Here is a 27,005-nt window from a genome sequence, read left to right as displayed (position 1 = left end):
TCGCGACGTGAGTGTCTCAACCCTGTGCACAAATATCAGGTGTCAAAACCCACAAATCAGTAAATGGTCTGGACCTTCCTGAATGTCCCAAACTGTGATGGCTCCTCAAAGGAGGATTCTAAGGAACCCTCTCATGATGATAGGGCAAAAGCTTGAGGAAGAAAGGGTGCTGACTCACAGATCAAATACATGCTTGGCCTCTATTTTTATTGACCAATTTGTTAAAGAGGTTCTTTTTTTTTTTTTTTTTTTTTTTTTTTTTTTTTTTTTTTGCGGTATGTGGGCCTCTCACTGCTGCGGCCTCTCCCGTTGCGGAGCACAGGCTCCATGGCCATGGCTCACGGGCCCAGCCGCTCCACGGCATATGGGATCTTCCTGGACCGGGGCACGAACCCGTGTCCCCTGCATCGGCAGGCGGATTCTCAACCACTGTGCCACCAGGGAAGCCCCAAAGAGGTTCTTATGCTCAAATTTATTCATAAAATGTACAAGTTGGGTGTAGTTCCTCAGTATTTCTAAGCTAAAAATATTGGGAAAAAAATACTGAACCCGGATGAAAACAATTTCATAATTTTGTGGGAATCTAAGAAAAAAGTTTCTGGTCAGAATGTGTATTTGTGCCAGATGAGAAGATTGCCAGTGGGTTTGCTATATGCAGACACACTCACACACTGATGAAGAAGAAAGGAAGGGAGGGAGGAAGGGAGGAAAGAAGAAAGGAAGGAAGGAAGGAAGGAAGGAAGGAAGGGAGAATCTATGACAAAGGAGGCAAGAATATAAAATGGAAAAGAGTCTCTTCAGTAAGTGGTGCTGGGAAAACTGGAAAGCTACATGTAAAAGAGTGAAACTAGAACATTTTCTCATACCATATACAAAAGTAAACTCATACCTAAAGGTAAGACCAGTAACCATAAAACTCCTAGAAGAAAACATAGGCAGAACACACTTTGACATAAATTGCAGCAATATTTTTTTGGATCTGTCTCCTTGGGCAAAGGAAATAAAAGCAAAAATAAACAAATGAGACCTAATTAGACTTAAAGCTTTTGCACAGCAAAGGAAACCATCAACAAAGCGAAAAAAACAACCTACTGAATGGGAAAAAACATTTACTAATGATACGACTGATAAGGGGTTAATATCCAAAATATATAAACAGCCCATACAACTCAACATCAAAAATCAAACAACCCAATTAAAAAATGGGCGGAAGACTTCAATAGGCATTTTTCCAAAGAAGACATACAGATGGCCAACAGGCACGTGAAAAGATGCTCAACATCATTCATCTTCAGAGAAATGCAAATTAAAACCACAATGAGATATCGTCTCACACCTGTCATAATGGCCATCATCAGAAAGACCACAAATAACGAATGCTGGCGAGGATGTGGAGTAAAGGGAACCTTGTGCACTGTTGGTGGGGATGTAAATTGATGCAGCCGCAGTGGAAAACACTGTGGAGGTTTCTCAAAAAAGTAAAAATAAAACTACTATATAACCCAGCAATTCCACTCCTGGTTATATATCCATAAAAACCCCCAAAACACTAATTCAAAATGATACATGCACCCCAATGTTCATAGCGGCATTATTTACAATTGCCAAGGTATGGAAGCAACCTGTCTGTCAAGAGATGAATGGATAAAGAAGATGTAGCATATATATATATACACACACACACACACACACACACACACACACACACACACACACACTGGAATACTACTCAACCATAAAAAAGAATGAAAACTTTGCCATTTGCAGCAACATAGATAGACTTGGAGGGTATTATGCTAAGTGAAATAAGTCAGATAGAAAGAGCTCTATGAAATCACTTATATGTGGAATGTAAAAAATACAACAAACTAGTGAATATAACAAAAAGGAAACAGACTCACAGATGCAGAGAACAAACTAGTGGCTACCAGTGGGGAGAGGGAAAGGCGGAGGGCCAAGATAGGGATAGAGGATTAAGAGATACAAACTATTATGTATAAGATAAATAAGCCACAAGGAGGTATTTTACAGCACAGGGAATATAGCCAATATTTTAGAGTAACTATAAATTGGGTACAACCTTTAAAAATTGGGACTCACTATGTTGTGCACATGTAACTTACATGATATTGTACATCACCTGTATCTGAATTGAAAGAAAATTTCAGCCCCCGCACAGGGACATGAATCCCAGAAGGCAGGGCTCATCGGGCCCGTCTTAGAGGCTGCGCCTGCCACGGTTGCCAGGAGCCTGGACTCTGGAACCAGGATGCCACATTCTCTTCTCTGCTCTTCTACTTACTTGCCTTATGATCTTGATCTCTCTGTGCCTCCATTTCCTTACCTTTAAAAAGGTGATAATAAAGCGCCAACCTTATAGAGCTGCTACGAGGAGTAAATGAGTGTCTAAAACACTGCGTAGCGCTAAGGAGGCCTTACAGAAGTTTTAGTTATTATTACAAGGGTTTGCTTAATCCCTTGGTTTCAGAGTGTTCTGGGGATAAAAATGAGAACTTTCTGTATTAGTTTACATAGTAGGCAATATATTTCAGTGCATCATCCACAGAGAGATGGTGCTGAAGGAAAAATAAGATGGTTCAACATCAAGAATGGCAGACCACAGACTCCGCCTCTCATGGGAAAAGGGTCTCAGATGAAAGGCAGTGCTGGACTGGATGCAAAAGCCAACATCTCACCGTGAAAAGTCCTGGAAGCCAAAATCCTCAGAACCCGAAGAGCAGCAGCTTTAGACCTTCCTACGCCTTAGATTCTCTTTAGATTCCATGAGATTCCGGCTGAGTCCTGGCAACCAAGAGCCCTCACTCATACAGTCGTGTGATGAATCCAAGCATCACACATATTCCATTCAATGTCACACACAAGTGCTTTGGCCCAGACTAGAGTTCTAATCATTTTTGCCCCATTTTGGTTACATAACATTCAAGGCAAATAGATCAAATGTTGTGGCTGATTTATGAGCAGATGCATTTAATTAGTAGGGATCGGAAATGAAAGTGGATCATAATGAATGCCTTCTAGACATCCCGATTTTCTTCCAGAAGGTCAAGTAAGTTTGTATCAATGATGAAAACATCCAGAGCCATCAATGGGTTAAACAAAATGTGGTAGCTGCACCCAATGGGATATTATTCAGCCTTGAAAAGGAAGGAAACCAACACCTGCTACAACACACATGCACCTTGAGGACATTAAGCCAAGTGAACAAGCCAGTCACAAAGAGACAAATGCTGTATGATTCCACTTACATGAGGTACTTAGAGTAGTCTAATTTGTAGAGATGGAAGGGAGAACGGTGGTTGCCAGGGACTTGGAACAGGGGGATTGGGAAATTGTTGTTGTTTAAGGGGTACAGAATTTCAGTTTTGTCACGTGAAAAGAGTTCTGGAGATCGGCTGCACAGCAGTGTGAATGTCCTTAATGCTACTGAACTGTGCACTTAAAAATGGTTAGGATGGTAGATTTTATGTGTATTTACCACCACCAGAAAAAAATCAGCTGGTAAAATCAATGCTGTGAAACCTTGCCGTTGTTAGGGAAATTAGTCTAGATGTTAGACTAGATGACCTTTCACCCCCAATACTTAAAAATTTGTATTTATTATCCATTATTTTTCTCCCATCATGGACACATGGAAAATCATTCTATTTTGGCACAAGGGGGTAACTGGGGGGCCTGCTGGAAGCTGGGGGTCATTGGTCTAGGGATTCCAGCGGTCCCAGGACCCAACCAACTCACCAGGTGCTGGCCCTCTCTGCCCTCCAGCCGTCTGTTCACGCACACCTGCCGGGCAGCTCCCATCCACTGGGTCTGTTCTTGTGATATCCTTACCTCAGTCAATGGCTTGACTCCAAAGCTGACAAAGCAAGTGGCGTAACTTATAGCCTGAAAAGGTGGAGCAGTTTTGCTCAGGTTGTTGTTTTGTAGCTGATTTTATCCGCAAAGGCTTGAATACCACAGGCGATGTGTACTCACTAGCAGCTGATTAGCTGCTATTAGCTGGTCCTCAGATGTTAATTGAGAGATACTGGGTTGAAAATAAGAACAAGTGTTACTTGTTTATTAAGGTAGATAAAGCACAACTACGAGACCCTGAGACATTATTTTTAGGGTTCAGTATTACTTTTGAATACGAATATGAATATTAACTCCTTTTGGAAGAATGATTTCTTCTCCCTATCCCTATCCAACCAGCCACAAATTCTACTCTGAAATAACTTATCCTAGCCTGGAGTGGGTATTTTCTGAAGCCATATAACAAGGAAAATATCAATAAACCCCCCAAATAGGTCATTGGCTTTGTGCTATGTCATTACACGTTACGTTATGTGTGGGTATACTTAGTTCCAAAACAAAGAAAAAGTTCTCTGTATCTTAGGTCAAATATTGCCTCTGTCACTCTTAGAATCCATCTTGCCCTTTTGAAATGACACTTTAGGTAAAAATGTTTGAGATGGATGTTTCTGGAAAATGAAATGTGGCAGACGAAAAGTGATATTCCAGTCTTTGCGAAGTAGGGTTGATTCTCCCTCCCTTTGGTCTGGGTGGGCTCCGGGATTTGTCTGATTAGAAGCGATGCTCATTAAAAACTGCTGGGTTAGAAGAGGTTTTGCTCTCATAGAAATCCTGCTTTCTGCATACAACCAGTTAAGTCCATCTGTGAGCCTGGATATGCATAAACCAAAGTGACTTCTGGAGAATTTTGTCTAGAGTTCAAAACTAAAACAGGAAAAAAGATTTCAGACTTTTCTGACAAAGCTAGCAAAATGGGGAGAAAAGCGTGGATGGAGTTAACCTAAGCTAAATGTAAGTTAATTCATCCAAAGAAAGTTCAAATAATACTTAACTGGGGCATAAATGACTAGTATGTTACATCTATATTTTCTCTCTTTCCATTATGGTCACAATCCTCAAGAAATCTTGAAAGCACTTGAAAGCTGAAGAATCTTCCAAGAACTGACCAACACTGATTTCCTGTTTGGGGAGAAATAAGCAGGCTTCTGAGTCATCTTGCGATTATTATGATCATAAGTTGAGAGGAGTTTGGGGGATGACAATGAGATCATGACAGCTACCAGGAGTGTGACTTTATTTTTCATCAAATTCCAGATTGTTTAAAAGGCACAGAGCCCTTATGACATAAACAAATGTTAGAACAACTAAAAAGTATAATCCCTACTTTACAGGTAGTAATGAGCAAAGCAAGGAAGCCTTAAATCAATAGATGGCAGATGCAACATAACTTTATTATGTTGTATAACATTTTGCAGGAGGGAAGTGACTCGTCTAAGGTCTCACTGATGGTAAGTGGGGGATAAAGACTAGGATTCAGGTTATAGTCACTTTCTCTCCTCTAAGCCATGTTGTCTGTGTACACCACCCAGCTCCTGTGGAAACACGTAGGAGACACAGACATTTGAGAAATACACAAATTCCAACACGTAATCTGGTGAGTCCACTGCCATGACGTTAATCTACGAAAACTTAATTGGAAAGCTGGTTCAAGCATCTGAGTGAAATCAGGGGAGATGCTGTTTCTGCTGGCTGCTTAACCGCAGCGCAAAGAAAGAAAAAACTCTCTCCATGAGCCAGCCTCCAGTTCACATCGGGTTCATCTTATATGGGCCACACGCTAGGTGCTACAAGTGTTTACAAATACCTATCTCAAATAAAGCAGGAGGATGCAAAGTTGGTTCTATTGAGATGTGTTCATTAATTTAGAATTATTGTCTTCTCTGTTTTGGTTCACCTTGACATGGCCCGCTTTTCAAAGCATATAAATAATGGGTTGACACAAAGAGGTAAACTCATAACTATATCTATGAAGGACAGAGAAATCACAGTAGGGGCGAAGCGTGCATTTGTGTGTAGGTTAGAAAGCTCAGAGATGGCAAGCGTTGGCCCTGAACTGTCAAACCTCCAAAATCAACAGGAGTCGGGAGGTTATAGACGGAGACTGCTCAACTCTGAACCCAATAGCCAAGATCAAGGCCATTTACTGATAACAGGAGACCTTGAACAGTATTTACTAAGGCTTTATTTTCTCTAAGCACTACAGCTCTTTGAGAACACTGAACCCAAACGGCACTTGCACGTAGCCTTGACCATCTGTGTGCTCTACTTATGTTTACATTGAGGCAGCTCTCTATTCTTAGCTCTATGAACTCTAGGTAAATGGCATTAAAAAACAAATAAATAAACGGAGATACTATAGCCACACTTTCATAAGAGCCCAAACCGTTATGTAATGATGGGGGGACATGCTCTTCACAACTTCTAAGGAAGTCAAATCCAACTGAATAACCTGCCCACCGTTTTCTGCAGAGGACCTCCACAGGTTCAGCTGAGGGGCTAAGCTTAGCATGAGAGACAGAGAAGAGGTAACTGGCTCCACTTACGAGAGAGAGAATTGAGAGTTCCAGGGAGCACTGGCCTCCAAACAGGGAGCACGTAGCTGGCCTCATGGCCTAAGCCTGGGGGTGCAGCACGGAACAAGGTGGCCAAAGAAAAAAACCCCTAGGGATGACGGGGAAAGGAGTTTGGAAGATAGAATTGTTGAGTGTTCGACTGAAGTTGTTTGTGTTGCTGTAGTATTTCATTCTCCTTTCCCTGCAATCTCCTTTTATTAGTGTCAGCTGCCAAAAAAAGAAGGCCTTGTGTGGGGAGTTTTGTTTTTGCTGAGCTTTGCTTTTGGGGAGGTTTGGGTGGGTGAGGAAGCCACTGTCTACTCTGACATCGGTGTCAATGCAGTACAGGACAGGAACCTCACGGGAGGGGCAGTACAGTAACTCTTCATAAATTGAACCAGTTAAATGGAAGCTAGGAGCTTGGGGCAAAGGGATTCTGACGTTGTGGAATGGAAGTTAGAGCCAATTTCCTCCAGAACTCCGAAGGAAGGGAAACCATAGCTACTACTGGGAGAAGTACTTTTTTGCCTGTATTTCTCTCTCTTTGGGAAGCGGGTAGTTAACAAATAGGTAGGTATCTTGACACAACTTTTAATTTTCTCACCTTTGGGAGATGTTAAGATTAAACTGTGCATTTAATTTTTTAGATGAAGACCTGAGAGCTCTGAGTCACTTTTCCAGGGCCACTCAGGGATTAAACTGGAGATCTGGCTCCAGGGCAATGTTTATTCCACCAGGCTACACGAAGGTGACAAGGACCCCTGGAACTCCTGGGAAGCTTGCTAACTTACCCTGGGGGTGGGGAGGACCTCTGCTGACTTCTGCTCTAAAAAGCTCATTGTCTGTAGATTAGTGACTCTGTTTATTGATCCGAATATTCATATCCCTAAGGAGGAGATAGGTAGGAGATTTGAAAGCAACAAATGACCTTTGCCCTATTGTCATTTTCATTTTATCTTTCAACATCGGTTCTTCAACAGAGTCAGTCTTCTTGGGTGAATTTGCTCCAGAAAATAGAATGCTTCTGTTCTTTTTTTTACAGAAATTGTAGGAATTGGAAAGTACATATGATGAAAACATGGGAAAGAATTCATTATGTGCAAATAAGGGACAAGGAGGCTGCAATGAAATGTGAGAGTTCAATAAATTACGGGAAAAGTAAGAAAGCCAGTTCCGTGTAAATGGTTACAGGTGAGCTCAGATGCTAATGACGAGCAGCTGGAGAATGTGAGCATTAACAGTCACAAAGAGGACTTCGGATTTAGTTTCGAAAGAGGAGGTTAAGGAAGAGACCTCAGCACGGCTGCGTCTGACAAGTGAGGGTGACAGAGGTCAGAGCGGGAATTGGAGAACTGCAGGGTGGACACGGAAGCAGCTCCTCAGGGGTCAGCAGAGCACACCAGGGGCAAACTTGGCTGACCACCGAGATACAGGAGTCATGGAGACATCCAAAGTGCAGGAACATGCAGGGAGAAAAGGTGTTCTCCCTTTTATCTCTAATGAGAGAGAGAGAAAGGGAGGGAGAGGCAAAGCGGGAGAGAGTAGGAGGGAAGGAAGGAGGGAGGGAGGGAGTGTTATTTTAGGAAATAAACACTGAAGCAGATTATGAAGTGTCAATAAGAAAAACAGACACTGTCTTGAGTGAAGACTGAGTCACAAAGTGACAACGTGGCACAGATTGTTGAATTTTTTAGTGACAAAAGACCTAAGAGAGGGCTTCCCTGGTGGCGCAGTGGTTGAGAATCCGCCTGCCGATGCTGGGGACGCGGGTTCGTGCCCCGGTCCGGGAAGATCCCACGTGCCGCGGAGCTGCTGGGCCCGTGAGCCGTGGCCGCTGCGCCTGCGCGTCCGGAGACTGTGCTCCGCAACGGGAGAGGCCACAGCAGTGAGAGGCCCGCGTACCACACACACACACACACACACACACACACACACACACACACACACACAAAAGTTACTTGTGTGGGCTTCTCTGGTGGCGCAGTGGTTGATAGTCCGCCTGCCGATGCGGGGGACGCGGGTTCGTGCCCCGGTCCGGGAGGATCCCACGTGCCGCGGAGCGGCTGGGCCCGTGAGCCATGGCCGCTGCGCCTGCGCGTCCGGAGACTGTGCTCTGCAACGCGAGACGCCACAACAGTGAGAGGCCCGTGTACCACACACACACACACACACACACACACACAAAACTTACCTGTGTGGGCTTCCCTGGTGGCGCAGTGGTTGAGAGTCCGCCTGCCGATGCAGGAGACACGGGTTCGTGCCCCGGTCCGGGAGGATCCCACGTGCGCGGAGCGGCTGGGCCCGTGAGCCATGGCCTCTGCGCCTGCGCGTCCGGAGCCTGTGCTCCGCAACGGGAGAGGCCACGGCGGTGAAAGGCCCGCGTACCACACACACACACACACACACACACACACAAAGACCTAAGAGAAGTGGATAATTATGTAATCAAAGTACTCAACAGCACAGAGATAACAAGGGATAATTTCACACTGAGTGCTCCCAGTACACAGAGAGATCGAAATAATCATGGGTGGAAATAATGACATCAAGCGAAAGCTTAAAACATCGAGGAACAAAGAAGAGAGTTTTTTTAAAAATGTAGACTAGAGGAAAAACAGGTCAAGCATCAGGAGGTTAATGGGAAAAGTACAGTGGTTAGTTGTTAAACTGTGCATTACCTCATCTAATTACCTTTACCTATCAAAGGTAGGTATAGCATAAGAGGTTACTGAGGCACAGAGTTTAAATTGCCTTGAGCAGCTGGTAAATGAAGTCAGGGGTCAAACCCAGGCCTGTCTCCAAGCCAACACTTCACCAAGATTGATTTTTTTTTTTGGTATTAATGAGCATGAACATTTTTGGAAGATTTTACTTTAGCACACATTAAATATTTCCTTCTATATGGCTAAAAACGTTATCCCGTTTCACAAAATTAATTACAATTGTCAATAGACCTAGTGCACATTTCACAAGTTGTCCTCAAAATCTGATGGTCTGGTCTATCCAAATCAGGATCCAGTCCCAGTTACAGCAGCCTAGGTGTATTCCTTACCTCTCCTTTAATCTAGAAGAGTCTTTTTTTCCATGACACTGATCTGTCCCGTCAAATGTTTCATCATCTGGGTTTGTCTGATTACTTCTCTGTGGCAGCTTTTAACTTATTCTTCTACGTACTTTCTTGTAAACTGAAAGTTACATCTGAAGGCTTGACAGGTTCAAGTTAAGTGCTTTAGTTGAGAATACATCCCTGGTGATGTGTAGACACGTAGGCAGTCCACTTGGGGACGCACAGTATCCGGTGGTTCCACCGTTAGAGCTGCCAAGGTTGGACACTGAATTAGTGTGAAGATGGCCTTATTCTTCATATTGTACAATTTTAGCCTCCCTCCTCCTCCGTCGTACAGTTAAGATCTCGCCCTCGTCATGAGTGTGATCTTTTTTGATGCTATTTGGGCAAAGCACGTACAAAATTCACTTCCCCATCCATCCCTCATCTAATAACTTTAATACCAACTGATAACCCTTGTCTGAGTCAGTGATTTCATTGGGGACTCTGCAAAATGATGATTTTACATGTCTGTTTGTCACCATCTACCTCTACTAGCTGGTATTCTTTAAGTCAGCTTTCCCTTATCAACGAGGGCTACTGGTTTTGAGAAATAAAGGTCTTCCTGGAAAGGCAGAATAAAGACATAAAGTTTTCAAAGTAAGGGGTTGGTTTAATGGCTACCTCCATTGGTGACAAACTGGTTTTAGTGACTCATTTGATAATCACGAATGACTTATGGATTTTTCATGGACCCAGTGAATTTCAGTTAACTACGATCTTGATAATTTGGCACAAATGGTGTCCAATTAGGCTGGTGAGAACTACATCAACCTGGCTTTTGTGCCCTTTTGACATGTGACCCCATTGGTCTTTGAAAGCTTCTTTACTTATAGTCTCCAGACAACCTGGGCTCACCTTGTATTTCCCTTTCCTTAACCTGGAGTCAGCCATTTCTTCAAGGGGCTCTGGCTATCTTTAGTCGAGAATAATATGAAAGACCAAAATTTGGGCTAGAAATGGTAAGCAGTGCCTCCCTCCACCCCTCAACTACACTGTAATCCCATGGCAAATCTTTCCTAACAGCTTTTTACTTATCGTAAATTTTTTCACATTATTATTTTACTAGACATTTTTCAAAAGACTGAATAGTGTCCTATGAAGGAACCATAATTTTTATTAGGTCTGTGCCTTTATATTCTAACATAATTTTTTTTTAAAAGGCTATTAAACATTAGGCCCAGGAAAATTGTATTGGCCAGCAAAATTTTCACTGTCTTTAACCTGTTGCTTAATGCTACCCTGTACCAAGCTATTCCACAGATATTATTAGACTAAAATGTTTTTAATAGGATTTTCAAATTCTCTTACCAGTAGACAGTCCCAGAAAAGCAATCCAAAAGGAAGAGAATAAACAACACGTTATATTTTCTCTGGATTTACTTGTTGGTTTCCGTTTTGGGCATCATTTGTCCATCTTTTCTTCCGTCGTAACATCTGTAGGCATGTTATGTTGGTCAGTGCTTAATTTTGTGGAAAAGAATCAGAATTAAGAACTGAAGGATAGTGTTCTGATCTCCTGGTTCTGGAGATGAGAATATTGGGACTCACAGAGTTGGCGGTGGAGGCGTGATGAGGAATTTAGGACGTCCACCTCTATGCCAATTCTCTCCATTTTCATTTACAATTCTGCTGCTCACGTCTCTGCTTGTGGCCTTGCGATTGTGAACGTGCACACACAGTTTGGTAAGAGGGAAAGGCAAAGATCAAAATAGAATTTACCGTGGTGAGAGCTGGTGACTGCAGATAAAAAAGAATGAAGAATTGAAATCAGAGTAATCAGAATTTAGCTATAGAAAACGGGGGGATATGGCGTGGGTAAAAAAAAAACCCACAAAGAAACACCCTAAAAAACCCCCCCAAAAAACAACAACAACAAAAAAAACCAACACAGGAAAAGAGTTAAGAAGTCAGTTTATGGCAGTGCATTAAAACAGAGAATGTCTTATCAAGAGTTGAGACCTTAGTGGGGCATTTTAAATGCTTTCCAGGGAGAATGGTCGGTGGGTAAGGCACCAGTGATGGACATGTGGGCCATGTGTAATGGGCGATATTGCACTGGAAAACCTGAGGCCCAATACATTGACACTAGCGATGCTTTTACGATGCAACATGGTTACATTTCTAAAGATGCTAATTATATTTAGCCAAGTATTCCTTATCTATACTGCAAAAGGTCAGAAAAAACTGTGCTAAATGATATTGATGTTGGCGTAATTCCTAGTTTGTATTTTAACAACTAACTTCCATCCTCTCTTTGTTTTATTAAAATATCAAATCACTATGTTGTACACCTGAAACTAATATAATATTTTAAGGCAACTATACGTCAGTAGATAAACCAACAGACCAACCAGCAGAGGGAAAGATAATGATGAGATTCTTTGACAGGGCCCGCACGCCGTCTGGTGGAGGAATAAGTAGCCAACATCTTGCCCACGGATGTCCTAATGTTACCTCCTCAAAGGCAACTAAAAGGTTTTGTTTTACTATCAGCAACACCTTGATCTTTGTAAAGGTTAACAGGGCCTATGGCCTTAGACATTTATTGCCAGATGATGACATATGAAAAATTCTTTTTCTTCACTCACTCCTTGACCCCATGTGGCTCCTCTCCATACATACGTATTGGTGGGAAGAAATGCAGTTCTTTCTCCTCTGACATCCCGGACTGTTAATTTTAAGATTGGAGTCACCTCGTGAAAGAAGTTAAATTGTAATCAACAGCAGCATTTTTGATATCGTGAAATGCTGCCAGGCAATGACACCTGCTGTAGCAAACGCTGTCCCTCTGGCCCCGCCCCCCCCATGTTTTCATACATTAGATTTTTGAAAGGCCGCATTAAGAACTTCTCAGAGTTCTAAGTTTATTAATCTTTTTGGCTTTCTTTCAAGATATTCTGGCTTCGAGTTGTATGAGAATACTAGATTCTTGTACTAGATCAATGCAGAAAAGAATTTGATATTTATATCTCCAGTTTAAAATAAAGACATAATATTCTTTTAGAAAGTGTCAGACCCTTTCAAATAGTCTGCTTTTTCTGTTACATCAGTCTTGATGTAATAAAATTGCTAGGAAGACGGCAAACATTGAGGAAAAATGTAACAAAACATTGACCTGCATTAGAGTGTACTCCACTCCATTTAACAAGAGTTTAATGGAACCAAAATTACCAAATCGTCATAAATTAACATTTCACCTGAGGATGTTTCCGGTGGTGAAACTAAGAGTTACCATATTAGCTGACTATCCTTTAGAATATTACTTCATATGCTGAAAATTACTTAAAGTGCTGAATACTCGCACTTTTGCATACACTTAAATGCAACTATTTAGGTAAAATCTTACTCTCGATTGGACAACCATCCATTTAAAAGTAGAGTTAGGGGACCTGTTTGTAGGCATAAAATAAAAACTTGTCATAAAATAGAAAAACCTCTAGAAATGCCAACATCTCTTACAATTTTATTTTCATTAATAGATTAAGGGACATCCTCTTGTTTTAAAAAATAATTTAGAGGAAGAAAAAAATACAGTTTGTGAATCGTCCCGTGGTCCTTTGCAACTGGGGAGATGAGATCAGGTGAATCACGTGCCACACACTCACCGAGGCACGGGTGTGACTTGGAATCAAATCTAGCCTTTTTGCTGTTTTCATTACGTCTAAAACCGAAGGTTTAAGATGCCTATGGATACCATTCCTTGTGAAAAGTCATTTCTTATTTCCAGGACCGCACGTAGAGAACCTACTTCACTTACCACTATAAGCTTTAGTGCCATTTCTCATGTCAAATATAAATACTTAAGGTTTTGTACTTATGTTAAAAAAGAGAAACATGCAAATTAAATAAGTACGGGTTGAGTATTTTAACCTACATAAAAGTGTGCTATTCAGGAATATCAAAATTAAAAGAATTGTATAACATCATTCTTTCTGAGAAATAATTTTGAGAAGAACATTGAAATGCATACATGTTTGCAGAGATCATCCTTTTCTGTTTATAAAGGTTATTTGGAAATCTGTAACTCCAGGTCATTTCTGCCTTCTTTGCTTGCGTGGAAGATTGGGTAATGGAGTTAATTTGGAGAACAAGAACAATATATAATGACTAGTGAGTTTTCTTTATAAGTTCAGCCAAATTGAGAGCGTAGCCAAAGTCAACAGCTCCACAAACCTGTTTGATTTCAAAGGCACGAGCGATGGGGGGCCTTTAGTGTCATCTGAGTTTCTGCAGCTTTTCAGTTAACACGAGTGTTGCCATATATTTTAGCACACTCCCAATTTATTGTGATTAAATTTCATTAAATCAACTTTCACATTTTGGGGTATCAGTATTAAAGTAACAAATGAGGATGGGGTATTACATTCAAAAATAAAATATCAAGGGCTAAACATTTTAAATAAATTATGTGATATTAATAAATTAAATAGCTATTATAAGACTAGCGATATTTTAACTCTGACATGAAGATCAAATCTATAAGAACAACCATACTTAGAGTAAGCAAATAGAACAGAGACCACTGAGACTGGGATTGACATATATACCCAAATATATATAAAATGGATAACTAATAAGAACCTGTTGTATAAAAAAATAAATAAAATAAAATTCAAAAAAAAATTATTGGTGATGTGGCCACAAGGCCATCTTTATTCCTTTGACTTGCCCTGAGTAACAGCTAGCGGTGGCCTTCCATGGTCCCACGTTATTTTTTTCTAGGAAAAACTCACCTTCAAGAACATTTAAAAGGATTGTTTATATTTATATTCTCCTTCCTGAAAAAGTTGCAAAACGTCTTTAACCTTAGTCGATTTCATTTAAAGGGGGGTTATTTTCCCCATTCCTTTGTAACTCAGAATGCCAAAATGTAAGTCCTTTCATTGCTAATTATTAAAATATAAATATGAATTGATCAAAAATATAGTGGTGATAGTGGACATCTTTCTAGTATATGTCATTAAAAAATGCTGCTGTTGGGGTTGAAATACATTTTATCATATTAAAGAAGTAACCATCAAAAAAAGAAAAAAAAAAAAAGAACTGAGTACACTGAGGGGTTTCTACCACGTCTTTATAGAACAGTGCTCTTCCTTATCTCTAAACTAGTCACAGCCCCTGCTACTGGCTTTCAGACAATCCCAGGCATCTCACCTCCTGCAGGCTTCTCAGGAGCCCATCCTTCAGCCCTCTTCGCCCCAATTCTGCCCGGGGAAATGCCCGGACCGCCCGCTCACAGATAGAGGTGCTCGCATTTGGGGGATGAGTTGAGGCCACCACTTCTAGATCACTGTTCTCCTTCTCCTTCCTTTAAACCCAAACAAAATACACAAATGTTTTCTGTCACCAGTACGGATTCTATTGGCGCTCTTCGGAATCTCCTTTTTAAAACATGAATGCATATATTCTTCCAATGTTCAGAGGGTCCCAATCTTAATTCACTGATTTGTTACTTATGGACCACTTACTGAGTGACTCCTATGTCCAGGTTATTGTTTTAAGGCTCTAAGGACACAGCAGTAGGTTAAAAACAACCCTGCTTTCACAAACTCACATTCTGAGAATCTGGGGTGATAAAGTTAATTCGTTTAGGGAGACCCATGTAATAATGGAGGCCATCCCAGGGGCCCGCCCATGTCACAGATCCAAGTCTCAACCAGCCTGCATTTCTGGGAAACACCTGACAAGGAATGCTAACACCCACCAATCACAATCCTCCAGTTCAGTTTTAGGGAGCTCACCTCACCCTAGAAAATGGGCCCTACCAGCCTCGTAAGGAAACCCCCCGCCTCCTAGCCAGTCAGGCCCTGTTTCCAGGTTGCCTCTTCTGGGCTCTGTGAACTCCCTCTTGCCCCCAAACCTCCCTCACTGCTTGTAGGGCCCTGTACTCCACAATCCATGGATTGTTTTCTCTTGGATAAAGGATATCAAACTCATCACCAAACTGTTTTAGTTTTATAATTGTCAGGGGAAACAGGAAAGGGCGCCCGAACGTTAGGAGGTAGGCATAAAATCAAATAAACGGATGAGGAATGTGGGTATTGCGAATGCTGTAGTGAACAGAGCAGCGGGACTGAGAGTTGTGGACAAGGGAGGATTTTAGACCAAAGCATGAGTGGGGCTGGGGAGTGGCGGGCTCTCCAGAGACATCACATCCAGGCTGGGGTCAGGGTGACACTGACCGCGAGGGACGTACTGCCCGCCAAATACGGGATTCTGCTCTGAGTGAGCCCTCAATAAACCCTGAACCCAAGCAGCGATCTCCAACATATGTTATCTTTATCGCAAATGAATCACACATATGCTTCGTGTTAAAGAATGGAAATTCTGATTAGTTTGAATAGCCGTAGAACACCTTTGTACACAGTGTTTCAAACAGTAACATTTGGGACCTCCCTGGTGGCGCAGTGGTTAAGACTCCACCTACCAATGCAGGGGACACGGGTTCGAGCCCTGGTCCGGGAAGATTCCCACATGCCGTGGAGCAACTCAGCTCGTGCGCCACAACTACTGAGGCTGTGCTGTAGAGCTCGCGAACCACAGCTACTGAGCCCCCGTGCCACAACTACTGAAGCCCGCGCGCCTGGAGCCCGAGCTCCGCAACGAGAGAAGCCACCGCAGTGAGAAGCCCACGCTCTGCAACGAAGAGTAGCCCCCGTTCGCTGCAACTAGAGAAAGCCCGCATGCAGCAAAGCCCCAACGCAGCCAAAAATAAATAAATAAAAAACAAAAAAACCAAACCCCAAGACAGTAACATTTACTTCCATTACAAACATTTATAATAGGTTTTCAAGGGGAAAAAATAACCCCACCTCTCAGCCTTGGTGTTACTACCATGTATTTATAACATGCATATATGAAACTTCTATTTGCATGTAAGTTCACTACATTAATAAGAGTGACCTCTTCAGCTCAGGGAACGTTAAATCTGACATTGATTTGTAGGAAGGATGAACATTTCTTTCTAGAAGACGTTACTTCATCCTATGCCCTCCTGTGCTCAAAAGCCCAGACCCAGTTAAAAATCCCAGGCTGGGGGCAGGACCACCCACTTGTATCAGCTGTGCTCATGCTTTCACTTCCAAGCCTACTGATGTTCTGAGTATTTGTAGTATTTATTGTTGCTACTTCCTAATCAACATAGATTCTGATAGAAAACTACAACTTAGACTTTCTACCATTCTTGATCCCATGATTAAAAATGATGAAATCTGTTGACAGCAGAAGAAACAAGCCTTTCCCACAGGGACAAAAATGAAAAACAAAGCGGGAAATGTGTTAACTACAGAAACGACCATGTCGGACCTTTTATAATTAACAAGGTTCTAAAAGGACACTGAGAGGTGCCCTATGCAGACAAGGAAAATACAAACCAAAAAGCAGACACAGAGGCATAAAGTCAAAGGACATCCCCTCATTTTAAGTACTCTTCTATCCCCAGCGTTAGAGCAAGGAAAGTCACTGCTGTACATACATCTGTGTTGACATCTACACAAATGAACAGCAGCCCTAAGAGAGTTTACACTCAAGAAGGTAAAGGGCAGAAGAGCATTTTTTGGAGGAAAAAAGGCAGTTGCCTTTAATCTCATGGACCTCTTTTATTGGTGCCTAATTAACACACATAACCTCATTCAAGAGAAGTGCCGGCTAAAACTTGTCACTCGCCACGTGGCTCTACAAGGATGAAGTCAGTAGCCAGCACAGCCCCTGACCTTCAATGCCCCCTGAACGGAGTTTGGAGTGGAGATCAGGAGTGAGGCATCTGTGCTCTGGGAAAATCTGGCAGAACGGGCCTGCAGATAGTTGGATGTTTTCAGGAGAATATTTTATGAGCTCAAATCCTTGCATCTGCCCATATATAGAAGAGCGCTAAAATCACTACCGGCGACATCTGCTTCTCGTGACCAGCAGCCAGCCTCTGGCAACACGTGTGCTTGACTGCACGTCCGCCCTTCACTAAAATCCTATATAGCACTGACCTTCCCCCATCTCCTTGGAGCAGTTCCTCAGAGCTGAGACGCTGTCTCCAGGGCTATAGTCCTCATTTTGCCTCAAATAAAACTTAACTCATAACTCTCAGGTTGTGCTTTATTTTTTTCAGTCGACAGGAGCCAATTGAAAAACGATTGTATTGCTGACCGTATGACGTCTCTAAGTCCATGCTTGTAAGTTGGTAATTATCTCCAAAGAAAGCAAGAAAGGTTGTGATATACTCAACAGAATGGACGTATTTTCACCTTTCCTGCTGTAGCTTTCCTGTGAGCAGCCTAAGAAGCCCCCTAGTCAGGACTCAGGAAGTTAGTGAGGTTGCAGCTCCCCAGAATGATTCGGAAAGTCTCTTGCTTCATAGTGTGAAAAAAAAAAAAAAAATTCAAATGGAATAAATTTTAAACATCTTGCTGAATTTATTGAACAGTTCCCGAATGGGCAGCAGCCAGTCTAGCAAATAGAAACGAGCTCCCAGTAGCTGTGCAAGCTGAGACTTTTTTAGGCAGAAGAGGCTGGGAACAGGAAGATACACTGGCAGCAAAGCAGGCTGGTTACGGCAAAGGTCACTTTCCTTGAGGGGGTGGCAAGCGTTTATCAGACAGATGACCTAATTAGTGCTGATCAGATTATCGATTGACTGGTTTAAGATTCCATTTCCAGGAGAGCCCACGCTGTAATTAAGTCAGGGTTTGGTGACATGGGCCTTGGCATTTAGGGGCCCCATTTTGGGCTACAGTCTTGTTTTTAGCAATACAGAAACATTTATCTAAGAGAAAATAAATCATCAAGTTCAAACTTTCTAGAAAAAGCTCCCCGCCCTCCTATGTTTTCAGAGACTTAGGTCATGGCTCTAAATTCTAAAGAGGCCAAATTGTTAAGTATTAAGCTAAGTAGACTATAGCTAGTTGTTAGTTCTGGGCCACATGAGTAATTTATACGTGCCGTACAAACACCACGCACGCTGTTACACATACGCAATGGGGCTCCTTTTACAAAACATTTACTTGGAATTAAAGGACGCTTTAAAATTAGACAGAGGATTATAGAAAGTGTTTCTTAGCCTTTATGGCAACCCTCCCTGGACACACAGGGATTTATGCACATTTTGCTGATGCCGGACAAAAACCCTGAAGTGGAAAACTCGAGGCACTTTATCAACAACACATGTCGTGACACGGTGTTCAAGAGATCCAGTGTGGCCAGAGTGAAGAAAAATTTGCACCTTTATTTTGGTGGAATAAAAACAGAATCGGTAAAATGGGGAACAGGTAACGTGGCTACAGCTCAGGCCCCTCTGCCCCCACCGAAAAGACGTGCCACGGGAAACGTCACCCTTCCAGTACTCCGCTAGGCCGCGCAAATAAAGCTGCAAATCACAGGAAGTGTGAAAAGGATTTTCAATCACTTGCAGTGAAAACATTCTTTATTGGTAAGTGAAAACGTCCTTACACACATCATGCAAAACAACTGACGTCACGCGATCTCTGCTGAGAGGATTATAAATTTTAAAAGTTACAGCGACTGCAGCAGGACAAAGAATTCAGGAAAACTCTAAAGGAAGCAGAACACTTTGCAGAACACCCGAGAGTACTGTTCAGCCCTCTGGGTGTTTGACCCTCCCTCCCGATGTGAATCTGTTTGGGAGCCATTATCTACAGAGATGGCAGTCGTTTTTGTACGTGCGCCTGCGGGCACTCCATCTAACTGACTGAAAAGAAACTACAAGAAGAACGTTTCAAATAATTTTACAGGGTTTGGTTAATTGTTGTCTCCGTTTTGTTAATCCCAAACAGGGCGACGCCCTTATTTAAAATGTTAATCTGTTTCAATAGATGATTCCTGCAGGAATACGCTTTTGCTCCTTGAGAAAGGCGTGTATCCCTGGAAACCTTTCTGAACAGAGGCTGACCTTTTGAACGGCCATCTCTGTGCCCCCCAGGTTGTTTTCAATGGGCGGAAAGGAGCAGGGCGTCCCATTCTGAGGGGCGGACTCAGGGCTGCACTTCTTCCTCCGGATCACGACACCGAGAACAAGGCTTCTCCGCGGCGCTGAGACCAACACTTGCGCGGTATCCGCCCCTCACACAGGTAAGCTCAGCTCCTGGAAGCGAGGGGGGGCCCGGAGAAAGGTCACGTCCAGACCTCCTGCTGGCACACACTGCAGGCAGGCGGCAGCGAGGAGGCACGGCGGGCTCCGCCAGACACCCTGCGGCGGGCGCTGCTGGAACAAAGACCTGCGAGCGCAGAGGTGGCCTTGCGCCCGGGCAGCGGGCAGAGGGCGCCGAGGCCGCCTCGAGCCCTGCGGACGGCGGGCAGCGCGGGCTCCGTCCGAGAAGGCAAGGCAGGACACGCCTCCCGGCGACAAGGACCTGAAAGGCGCCGCCAGCGAGGGCTCCGGGGGGGATGCGGAACGTGCTGCGGGAAGCGGAAGGAAAAGAGGCGCCGGCGACACGGCGGCAGGAGGCCTGGCTGCAGCCGCGGGGAGAGCAAGAGGCGCGACGGAGACGCTCAGGACACCGAGCTGGAAAGACTTGCAAGCAAGGCGGGGAAGGCGCGGCCTGCTCTCTCCCTCCTGACTATGGCGGAACGTGAGAGGGAGCACATAAATTGAGGGAAGGACTGTTCACAAAGCGGGACACAGGACTTGATGACTTGGAAATTCTTAGTCTACCCGAACGGCAAAGACGTTAAGAGATTCACTGTCAGGAAAGAGATGAGATTGTGGCCTATAGGTTTTTGCTAATACCTGAGAAAGATTAAAAAAAAAAAAGGTCACATCAAAGGCTCTTTAAAGAGATTAAGAGTGTGACTCACAGAGCCCCTCAGCCGTCTCAGCCAAGGCCAAAAGGAGAGCTAGATTATCTAGGAAAGCTCCGGGGAGGAGCCTCCGGCCTAATGGAGCAACTTCTGTAACAGGCACCGAAGACCCACAGACACTGCCCGCTTAAACTAAAAGGGACAGACACAGAACGAGGCGAGGATTCCACAGGCAAGCAGCAAGCTGACAAAACGACGCAGCCGCAAACACCCGCTGCCTTTCCCGTGTAAGGAAGGGCCCCGAGGGAAAGGCTCGCGTCTCCGGAACGAACGCGCGCCTGGCTGCACGTCTACGTTGCTCGACACGGCTGGCTCCTTATTCCCTTTTCCAGTTTCTACTTTTCCGAACGGGAGGGTTTGTCACGGTTATTCTATGCCTGTCTCAGCCTTATATTTGGGAGCAGATACCTGGGTTTCCAGGTTCACGGATGGAGAGAAACTGTGTCCCAGGATGCACACCCAGATTCTCACTCATACGTCAGATGACGAGATCATTCCGGATTATCTGTGTGAACCGAATGTAAGCACTAGGGTGCTTGTAAGAAGACAGCGGGAGAATCAAGGTCGGAAGTAAATGACGTAAGGGCAGAAGCAGAGACGTGGAGGCCTCTACAAGTTGGAAGAGGCAGAGAAGAGACCACCCCTGGCGCCTGCAGAAGGAACCTGTGATATGTCACCTTACAGGACAAAAGGGATTTCAAGGATTTGCTTCAGGTTACTGTGGACCTTATGATGGGGAGGTCATCCTGGATTCTCTGGCAGACCAATCTAATCACAGGAGTCCTTAGAAGCAGAGACTCTTTCCCGGCTGTTCTCAAAGAGATGTGATGACCCTGGAGCCAGAGACAAACAGTATTGCTGGTTGTGAAGATGGAAGAGGGCCACAGGCCAAGGAACGCGGGTGGCCTCTCCAAGTTGGGAAGGCGAGGAAACGTGTCTCCGCTAGAGCCTCCCCGACGAATGCTGCCCTGCTGACACCGGACTTCAGCCCAGCGAGACCCACGTGAGACATCTCACCTAGAGAAGAAACCTAGGCTATCTTAAGCCACTAAATTTGTAGTAATTTGTTACAGCGGCAATAAAAGACTAACCAGGAGGGGTGACCAAAGATGAAATGGTGTCTGGGAAGAAGGAAAAGCTTTTCTCTCATCCCGCTGTAGCCTCCCTTACTCAGGAAATACGTGGCATCAGCAGAAACGCAGACATTTACGCTGGTTAACTCTTCAGATCCAGTCTGGCCGACAGAACGTACATTCCTGTATTTCACACTCATTTTGTCTTGCAGTAGACTACATTCTGGGTTGAACACTTAGAACAGTGTTTAGTGTTATGTAGTGGGTCCTCTAGAACAACATGCTGAATGAATAAGTGAACGTGACAACGGCAGGCTCCGCGAGGGACTGGAGTTACTCTGAAGTGCTGGTGGACACATCTCCCTCAGGAACTGCTGACCTTTGCCTTTGTTTCTAGTTTAGGATGGTCAGAGTCCTGTGAAATACAAGGCTAAACTGTATTTTCTGACATAAGTTAACAGCTAAATCAGCAAGGAAAAAGGATGTCTAAAATCTTAATAGGAGAAATAAATATCGTATGATCAAAGTATTTCAAAATCAGATACGGATACTTTTCAGTATACATTACAGAAAAATTTTCAAAGTATTTGATCAGAAGATTTCTTAATGGCTGTTGATCAATGCAGCATCAAGAAACTTCAGTGCAGAATTTAGCAAATGCATTTATCACAATGGGGTTTTGTTCACTTTCTCTGCAAACAAATGTTGTTGCATTAACTCTGATCGTGTATCAAATTGGTTTGCCTGAATATTTAAAAGCTATCAACAGAAGCCAGCCCTTGCAGCTAAAATCTCAAACATATTTCTCAAGATCTATTCCTAGTCCAAATTTGTCTAGACGAAAGCTGGAAGATAGAATAAGAATAAAACCACAATTTATCTGTATAAATAATAAAAATAACTTTTTACGCTCTAAGTGTTTTCCTCACTAATATGGCACATTGTCATTCCTACATGCTACTGCATAGGTAGGAGCAATATCATTTTAGTTGCTGCAGTATCACAGTGTTAAGAATATCTGCTTCTTGTAGTGTCAGGCTTTCATCTGTTAGCTCTTTGTTTGGAAATGAAGTCACAAGAATAAAGTCAAGAGTTGCAAATTCAGGACGGGACTGTACAATAAAGTCCCGAACATCCAGGATCCTGAAGAAATAAGATAAAAATAATTTGTGATACAAAAGTTTTATTGTCAATTAAGCTTTTAGCTAAAACTAGATAATTAAAAAAATCACACAATTCTTATCCTTATTTAAATGTGTTGTAACCTTCTTTAATTTAATTTCAATGGATGGATTTACCTTGGCTTTACGGTAAAATGTGAGGATTAACTTTGGAGCGCACCTGACATTTACTCTCACTGTAAACAGACACAGTCTTTAGGTGAGTTATCCATCAAAGAAATGTCAACAATGTTATTACACTACAGGGCCTATTTTTTCAGAGTATAAAATATCTTAGCAGCACGTGACCCAGAAAAAGGTACCTCAGATGAGCCTGTGTCAGTGTGAGTCTATAACTATGAAAAGTGTAAGTTATAAAAATAATTTTAAAGAATTACTCTCACATATATACAGTAGCTCAACTAACATCATAAATGTATCTCTCAGTGGGATACAATGAACAAATAAAAATAATATCTTATTAGCACAACAAATGTACAATGAATGTTAAAATGGCATTTAAGACTGTTTATTTGAAGTACTTGATAAGAGCACAATTAAACTTTATTTACACTATAAATTTATGTTACAAAGAATTTGCTATGTAGAAAGTTAATCCTAATCAGGGTTATCATAAATTTTTAAAGGAGTAAAGTCCAAATCAGGTTTTACTAAAGCAAATCAAATCTGATTCAACTTCTCATGTTTTTAGCAACGGTGCAAAACTACAGCTTTTAAAAATTTTCTTTACTTTTGAGTGGTATCTGCATTTGCACTAGTATTTGGACAGTTTACAGAGGATGTTTAAGTACTAAGTGTTTCACATCTTACACACAGCTATTGTTCTTTTAAAATTTTTGTTTTCTGTCAAAAACTTACTTCAAAAGTAAATGTAAAGAATTTCATATTCTTCATGACTCAAGCTGCATCCAGTTTTACAAAGATAAGTCACCCCAAGCTTACCTGTGTGTACTATTGAATCTTTGTATCAAACGGCTCCCGTCTGCTAACCTGATCTGAATTTTGGTCGTTGGCACGGAATCATCAATAAGAACAACTGCATTAAGTAGTGACTTCTCCTCTTCTTCTGGGGAGGAAGGCGTACTGACTATTTCAGGTGTGAGGCTAAGAAAGAAGAACTAAAGAATCAGAATGTGAATCTGAATACATAAGATGCACGACAACCTGAAGACAGCAGAACAGCCACTTAGACTTCCACCTGACCTCCAGTCAGCCCGCCGTGGCTTCTGCCCCAGTGAGGACACAGCCTCCTTGGGGTCTCCGATTCTTCTTCCACCTTCCTTCATTATATTAAAATTACCTTGGGTCCTATGATTCTGATTTCGTTTATCCAGCCTCTTTTGAAAGCCTAACTCTGGATTCCTTCCTCCCCAATCCCTCTGAAATTTCATGAGATTGTTCAGCACCACGGTCTTCGGTCAGAAACCTGAGCAACTTGGAGTTCACGTCCAGGACTGACCATGAGCACAGACAGACTTGGTTTCAGATCCCAGCCTTGTCAGCTGTGTGAGCTCGAGGACCTAAATTAATCTCTCTGAATCCCAGTTCTATCATTTATGAAATGGGGGGGAAATAATAATATGTCATGTAGGTCTGTTATAGTAAGTCCTTCATATAGTGCTTGGAACAGTGTTTTAAGAGGTATCAGCTATATTTGTACGTATCATCAGCATTAAGCTATTAACTTAAACTTAGTTGATATTACTTAAAAAATCTGATTTAAGTAGTTACTGCTTTACAAAAGAGTAGTTCCTAAGTGTGCGTGAGAAATGAAATTTAATATATGGGGATGAATTTATAATGAACCTTGTGTGATACAATCTCTACCACTGGACCTTGGTTACTAGTGACCACAGTGCCTTCTAACGCTAGCAGGATGACCCATCATTGTAAGCCGAAAGCGAATCTCAAAAATTGAGTGCTCTTTTGATTAAGTAATTAAAACAAATTAAAAAGAAATTTAGAAATTCTTCATAGACATCAAATCTTAATCCTTTTTCAGTCATCCTGTGGGATTCTTTGATAGTCTTGATGTTGATTCCCGCAAATACTGGGACTCTGATGGCTCCCTATAAATGACTGTCTCTTGAAAAAAATAAAATAAATATATATTTATTAGTATAAAAGTCCTATGAGCATTTGTGCTTTAGTCTAGTGTAAACCTAGCTCATCATGACTCCAATTCCCACCCAAAGACTTTCTCAGCATATCTGGCAAAGTGGGAAAATTAACTGGTACTGCTAACACTTCACCCCTCCTTAGCTACTTCCTGACACATATTTTATTTTATTTTTAAATTTTTTATTTTTTTTTGCGTTACGCAGGCCTCCCACCGCTGTGGCCCCTCCCGCCGCGGAGCACAGGCTCCGGACACACAGGACCAGCGGCCATGGCCCACGGGCCTAGCCGCTCCGCGGCACGTGGGATCTTCCCGGACCGGGGCGGGAACCCGCGTCCCCTGCACTGGCAGGCGGACTCCCAACCACCGCGCCACCAGGGAAGCCCGTGACACATATTTTAGAACTAATTTCAGAATGTATATGATAAAGAAATGGAAGAGGAGAAAATGATGATCTGCAGTCACTGTTCAGGTAGTATTAAGGAATTTCCTTTCAAGTTTGGAATTGAGGACTGAAATAGCTGCACCGCCAAGGTGGGTTACTCTGCAACAGTCCAGTGTCCCTTACACAGCGAGGGGGACGAAACCCAAGGAGGGGACGGGAGTCAGTGAGCACAAAGGGCCTCTTCCCTCTCCCTTTGCATCCTTATAACCAGGTCTACACACTGTCATCACCACCACCAGCACAGCCTCTGTGGCATTTGCCGTTTCATTTAGATCCTGGAGTGAGGGAGGCGCTGTTGCTTAGTGGGCAACAGCACAGATGCAGGGCCCCGACTCCGGGATTGACTGCCACTTATTAGACGTGTGTGTGACCCTGGGCAAGTCACTTAACCTCTTTGTGCCCAAGGGCTGGAATGGCCTTTCGAGATAATTAAGGCCAACCACATCATTTGATAGGAAAGGAAAACTGAGTCACAGAGATTGAAAGGTACCCTCAGAGTCACAGAGACAGGCAGTGAACAAGCTGGTTAGTGTGTTGACAAAAGCGAGGAAGGAAGAAAGACCATTCTATAGCTGTTAGATCTGCCTCTCAGGAAAAAGTACTTAACCTGTTCTTTTTGTCCCTGGCTTTTGTGAGATCACTCCATTTTTTAAAATATAATTTTATTTCTTTCAATGAAGTTGAAATAAAAAAAATTTGGAATAATGAAAAAAAGAAGTCATATTAACTTTAACATTTAGCTCTCAAAGTCACGGCTGCATGTTATTTCAAACTTTCTCCTCATCATTCAATTTATCAAGCCATAGTGACATTTTTAATATATTGTATGTATGTTTCAAGAATTAACATTAAAAAGAAACATTTTTTTAAAAGGAAAAGAAGAAACTTAATTGATAAAACAAGCTTTCTAGGCAAACTGGAGGAAAGGATGTAGCTTGTAAGCGGAGTGATTCCCTCAGACCCATCTTCTTCAGACTTAAAAGAGGGTGGTGAGGATGGATGTAATAAACTCAGAGGCTAAGAGGAATGTATTAAGAAAGCTAATTCTTGTCAGGCTCTGTTTTGCCAGCAGAGCTGCTGTGAGTGAGGGGCAGGGGTAGAACAGGTGCTGTGGGAAAGCCGGGAACGTCCGGGCTCAGCCGCCGGGGGCGGGAGAGGGGCAGCCCGCCTGCCCAGCACGGGTGCGCGGCCGTGCCCAGAAGCACTGACTGCACAGGGCAGACAGATCCAGTGGCTGTGCAGTCAGGCGAGGGGCTGCAGAACCGCTGGTCAGAGAATGAAGCAGAGGCAGGAAGGAAGGGGCTGTGAGATGTTAGAGAAGAGGGCCCTCCAGGATCCAGGGACCAAGGCGAAGGCACACCTCAGGTGTAGTGGCTGGACTCGGGGCAAATGGCAAATGGAACCTTTTGGATGCACAGTGTGCCAGACAGGCAGTGACTGTCCTGGAGCAGACAGAGATTGACTTCAAATAGTGATCTATAGCATCATACACGCCAGCTCAAAAGCCTACCGTGAATGTCTATCAGAAATGCTAGCCCTGCCCGTCAAAAATGATTCTGAGGTTTTCTAGCTCTACCTGGCTCACAATTATTAAATAATTGTATTGTTCTACTATTAAAAATTTGTAGTTTTACATCTACGGTTTGCTTGCTCCTATAATATTACGTGAAGGTACTGGGTACTATTTCTATCTCATTTAGGTTTACCCCATTTTATTGTGGTCTACAAATAATTAAGTCAATTTCCATACATGTAAAGTTCTGTTTGCAATTAGACTGCCAACTACGGAAGACAATGGAATCATTTCTCATTCTGTTTTGTTTGCTTCTTTTTAATTACTTCTCTGT

The 27,005-nt window shown here is 42.9% G+C and overlaps 1 protein-coding gene across 5 annotated transcripts in view; it reads right to left on the bottom strand.

Annotated features, from left to right (window-relative positions):
* Nucleotides 1-20,287: 20,287 nt before the first annotated feature.
* Nucleotides 20,288-27,005, bottom strand: part of UBXN2B (UBX domain protein 2B) — a 28,272-nt gene continuing 21,554 nt past the window's right edge. Inside the window, exons 7-8 of one of the 5 annotated variants that reach the window (XM_059043664.2) lie at nt 23,537-23,698; nt 20,288-22,556 (exon numbers count right to left, since the gene is read on the bottom strand). In XM_059043664.2, coding sequence (XP_058899647.1) covers nt 22,394-22,556; nt 23,537-23,698 — 325 coding nt within the window. In that variant the 3' untranslated portion in view covers nt 20,288-22,393. Of the gene's footprint in view, nt 22,557-23,536; nt 23,699-24,333; nt 24,680-26,016; nt 26,601-27,005 lie in introns of those variants that run through there. The other 4 variants (XM_059043667.2, XM_067017218.1, XM_059043668.2 and 1 more) reach the window with 4 other exon arrangements.

Source organism: Kogia breviceps, chromosome 17 (assembly GCF_026419965.1).
Source record: "Kogia breviceps isolate mKogBre1 chromosome 17, mKogBre1 haplotype 1, whole genome shotgun sequence".
In the NCBI taxonomy this organism is placed as follows: domain Eukaryota; kingdom Metazoa; phylum Chordata; class Mammalia; order Artiodactyla; family Physeteridae; genus Kogia; species Kogia breviceps.
This window is presented reverse-complemented; position numbering and strand designations above follow the sequence as displayed.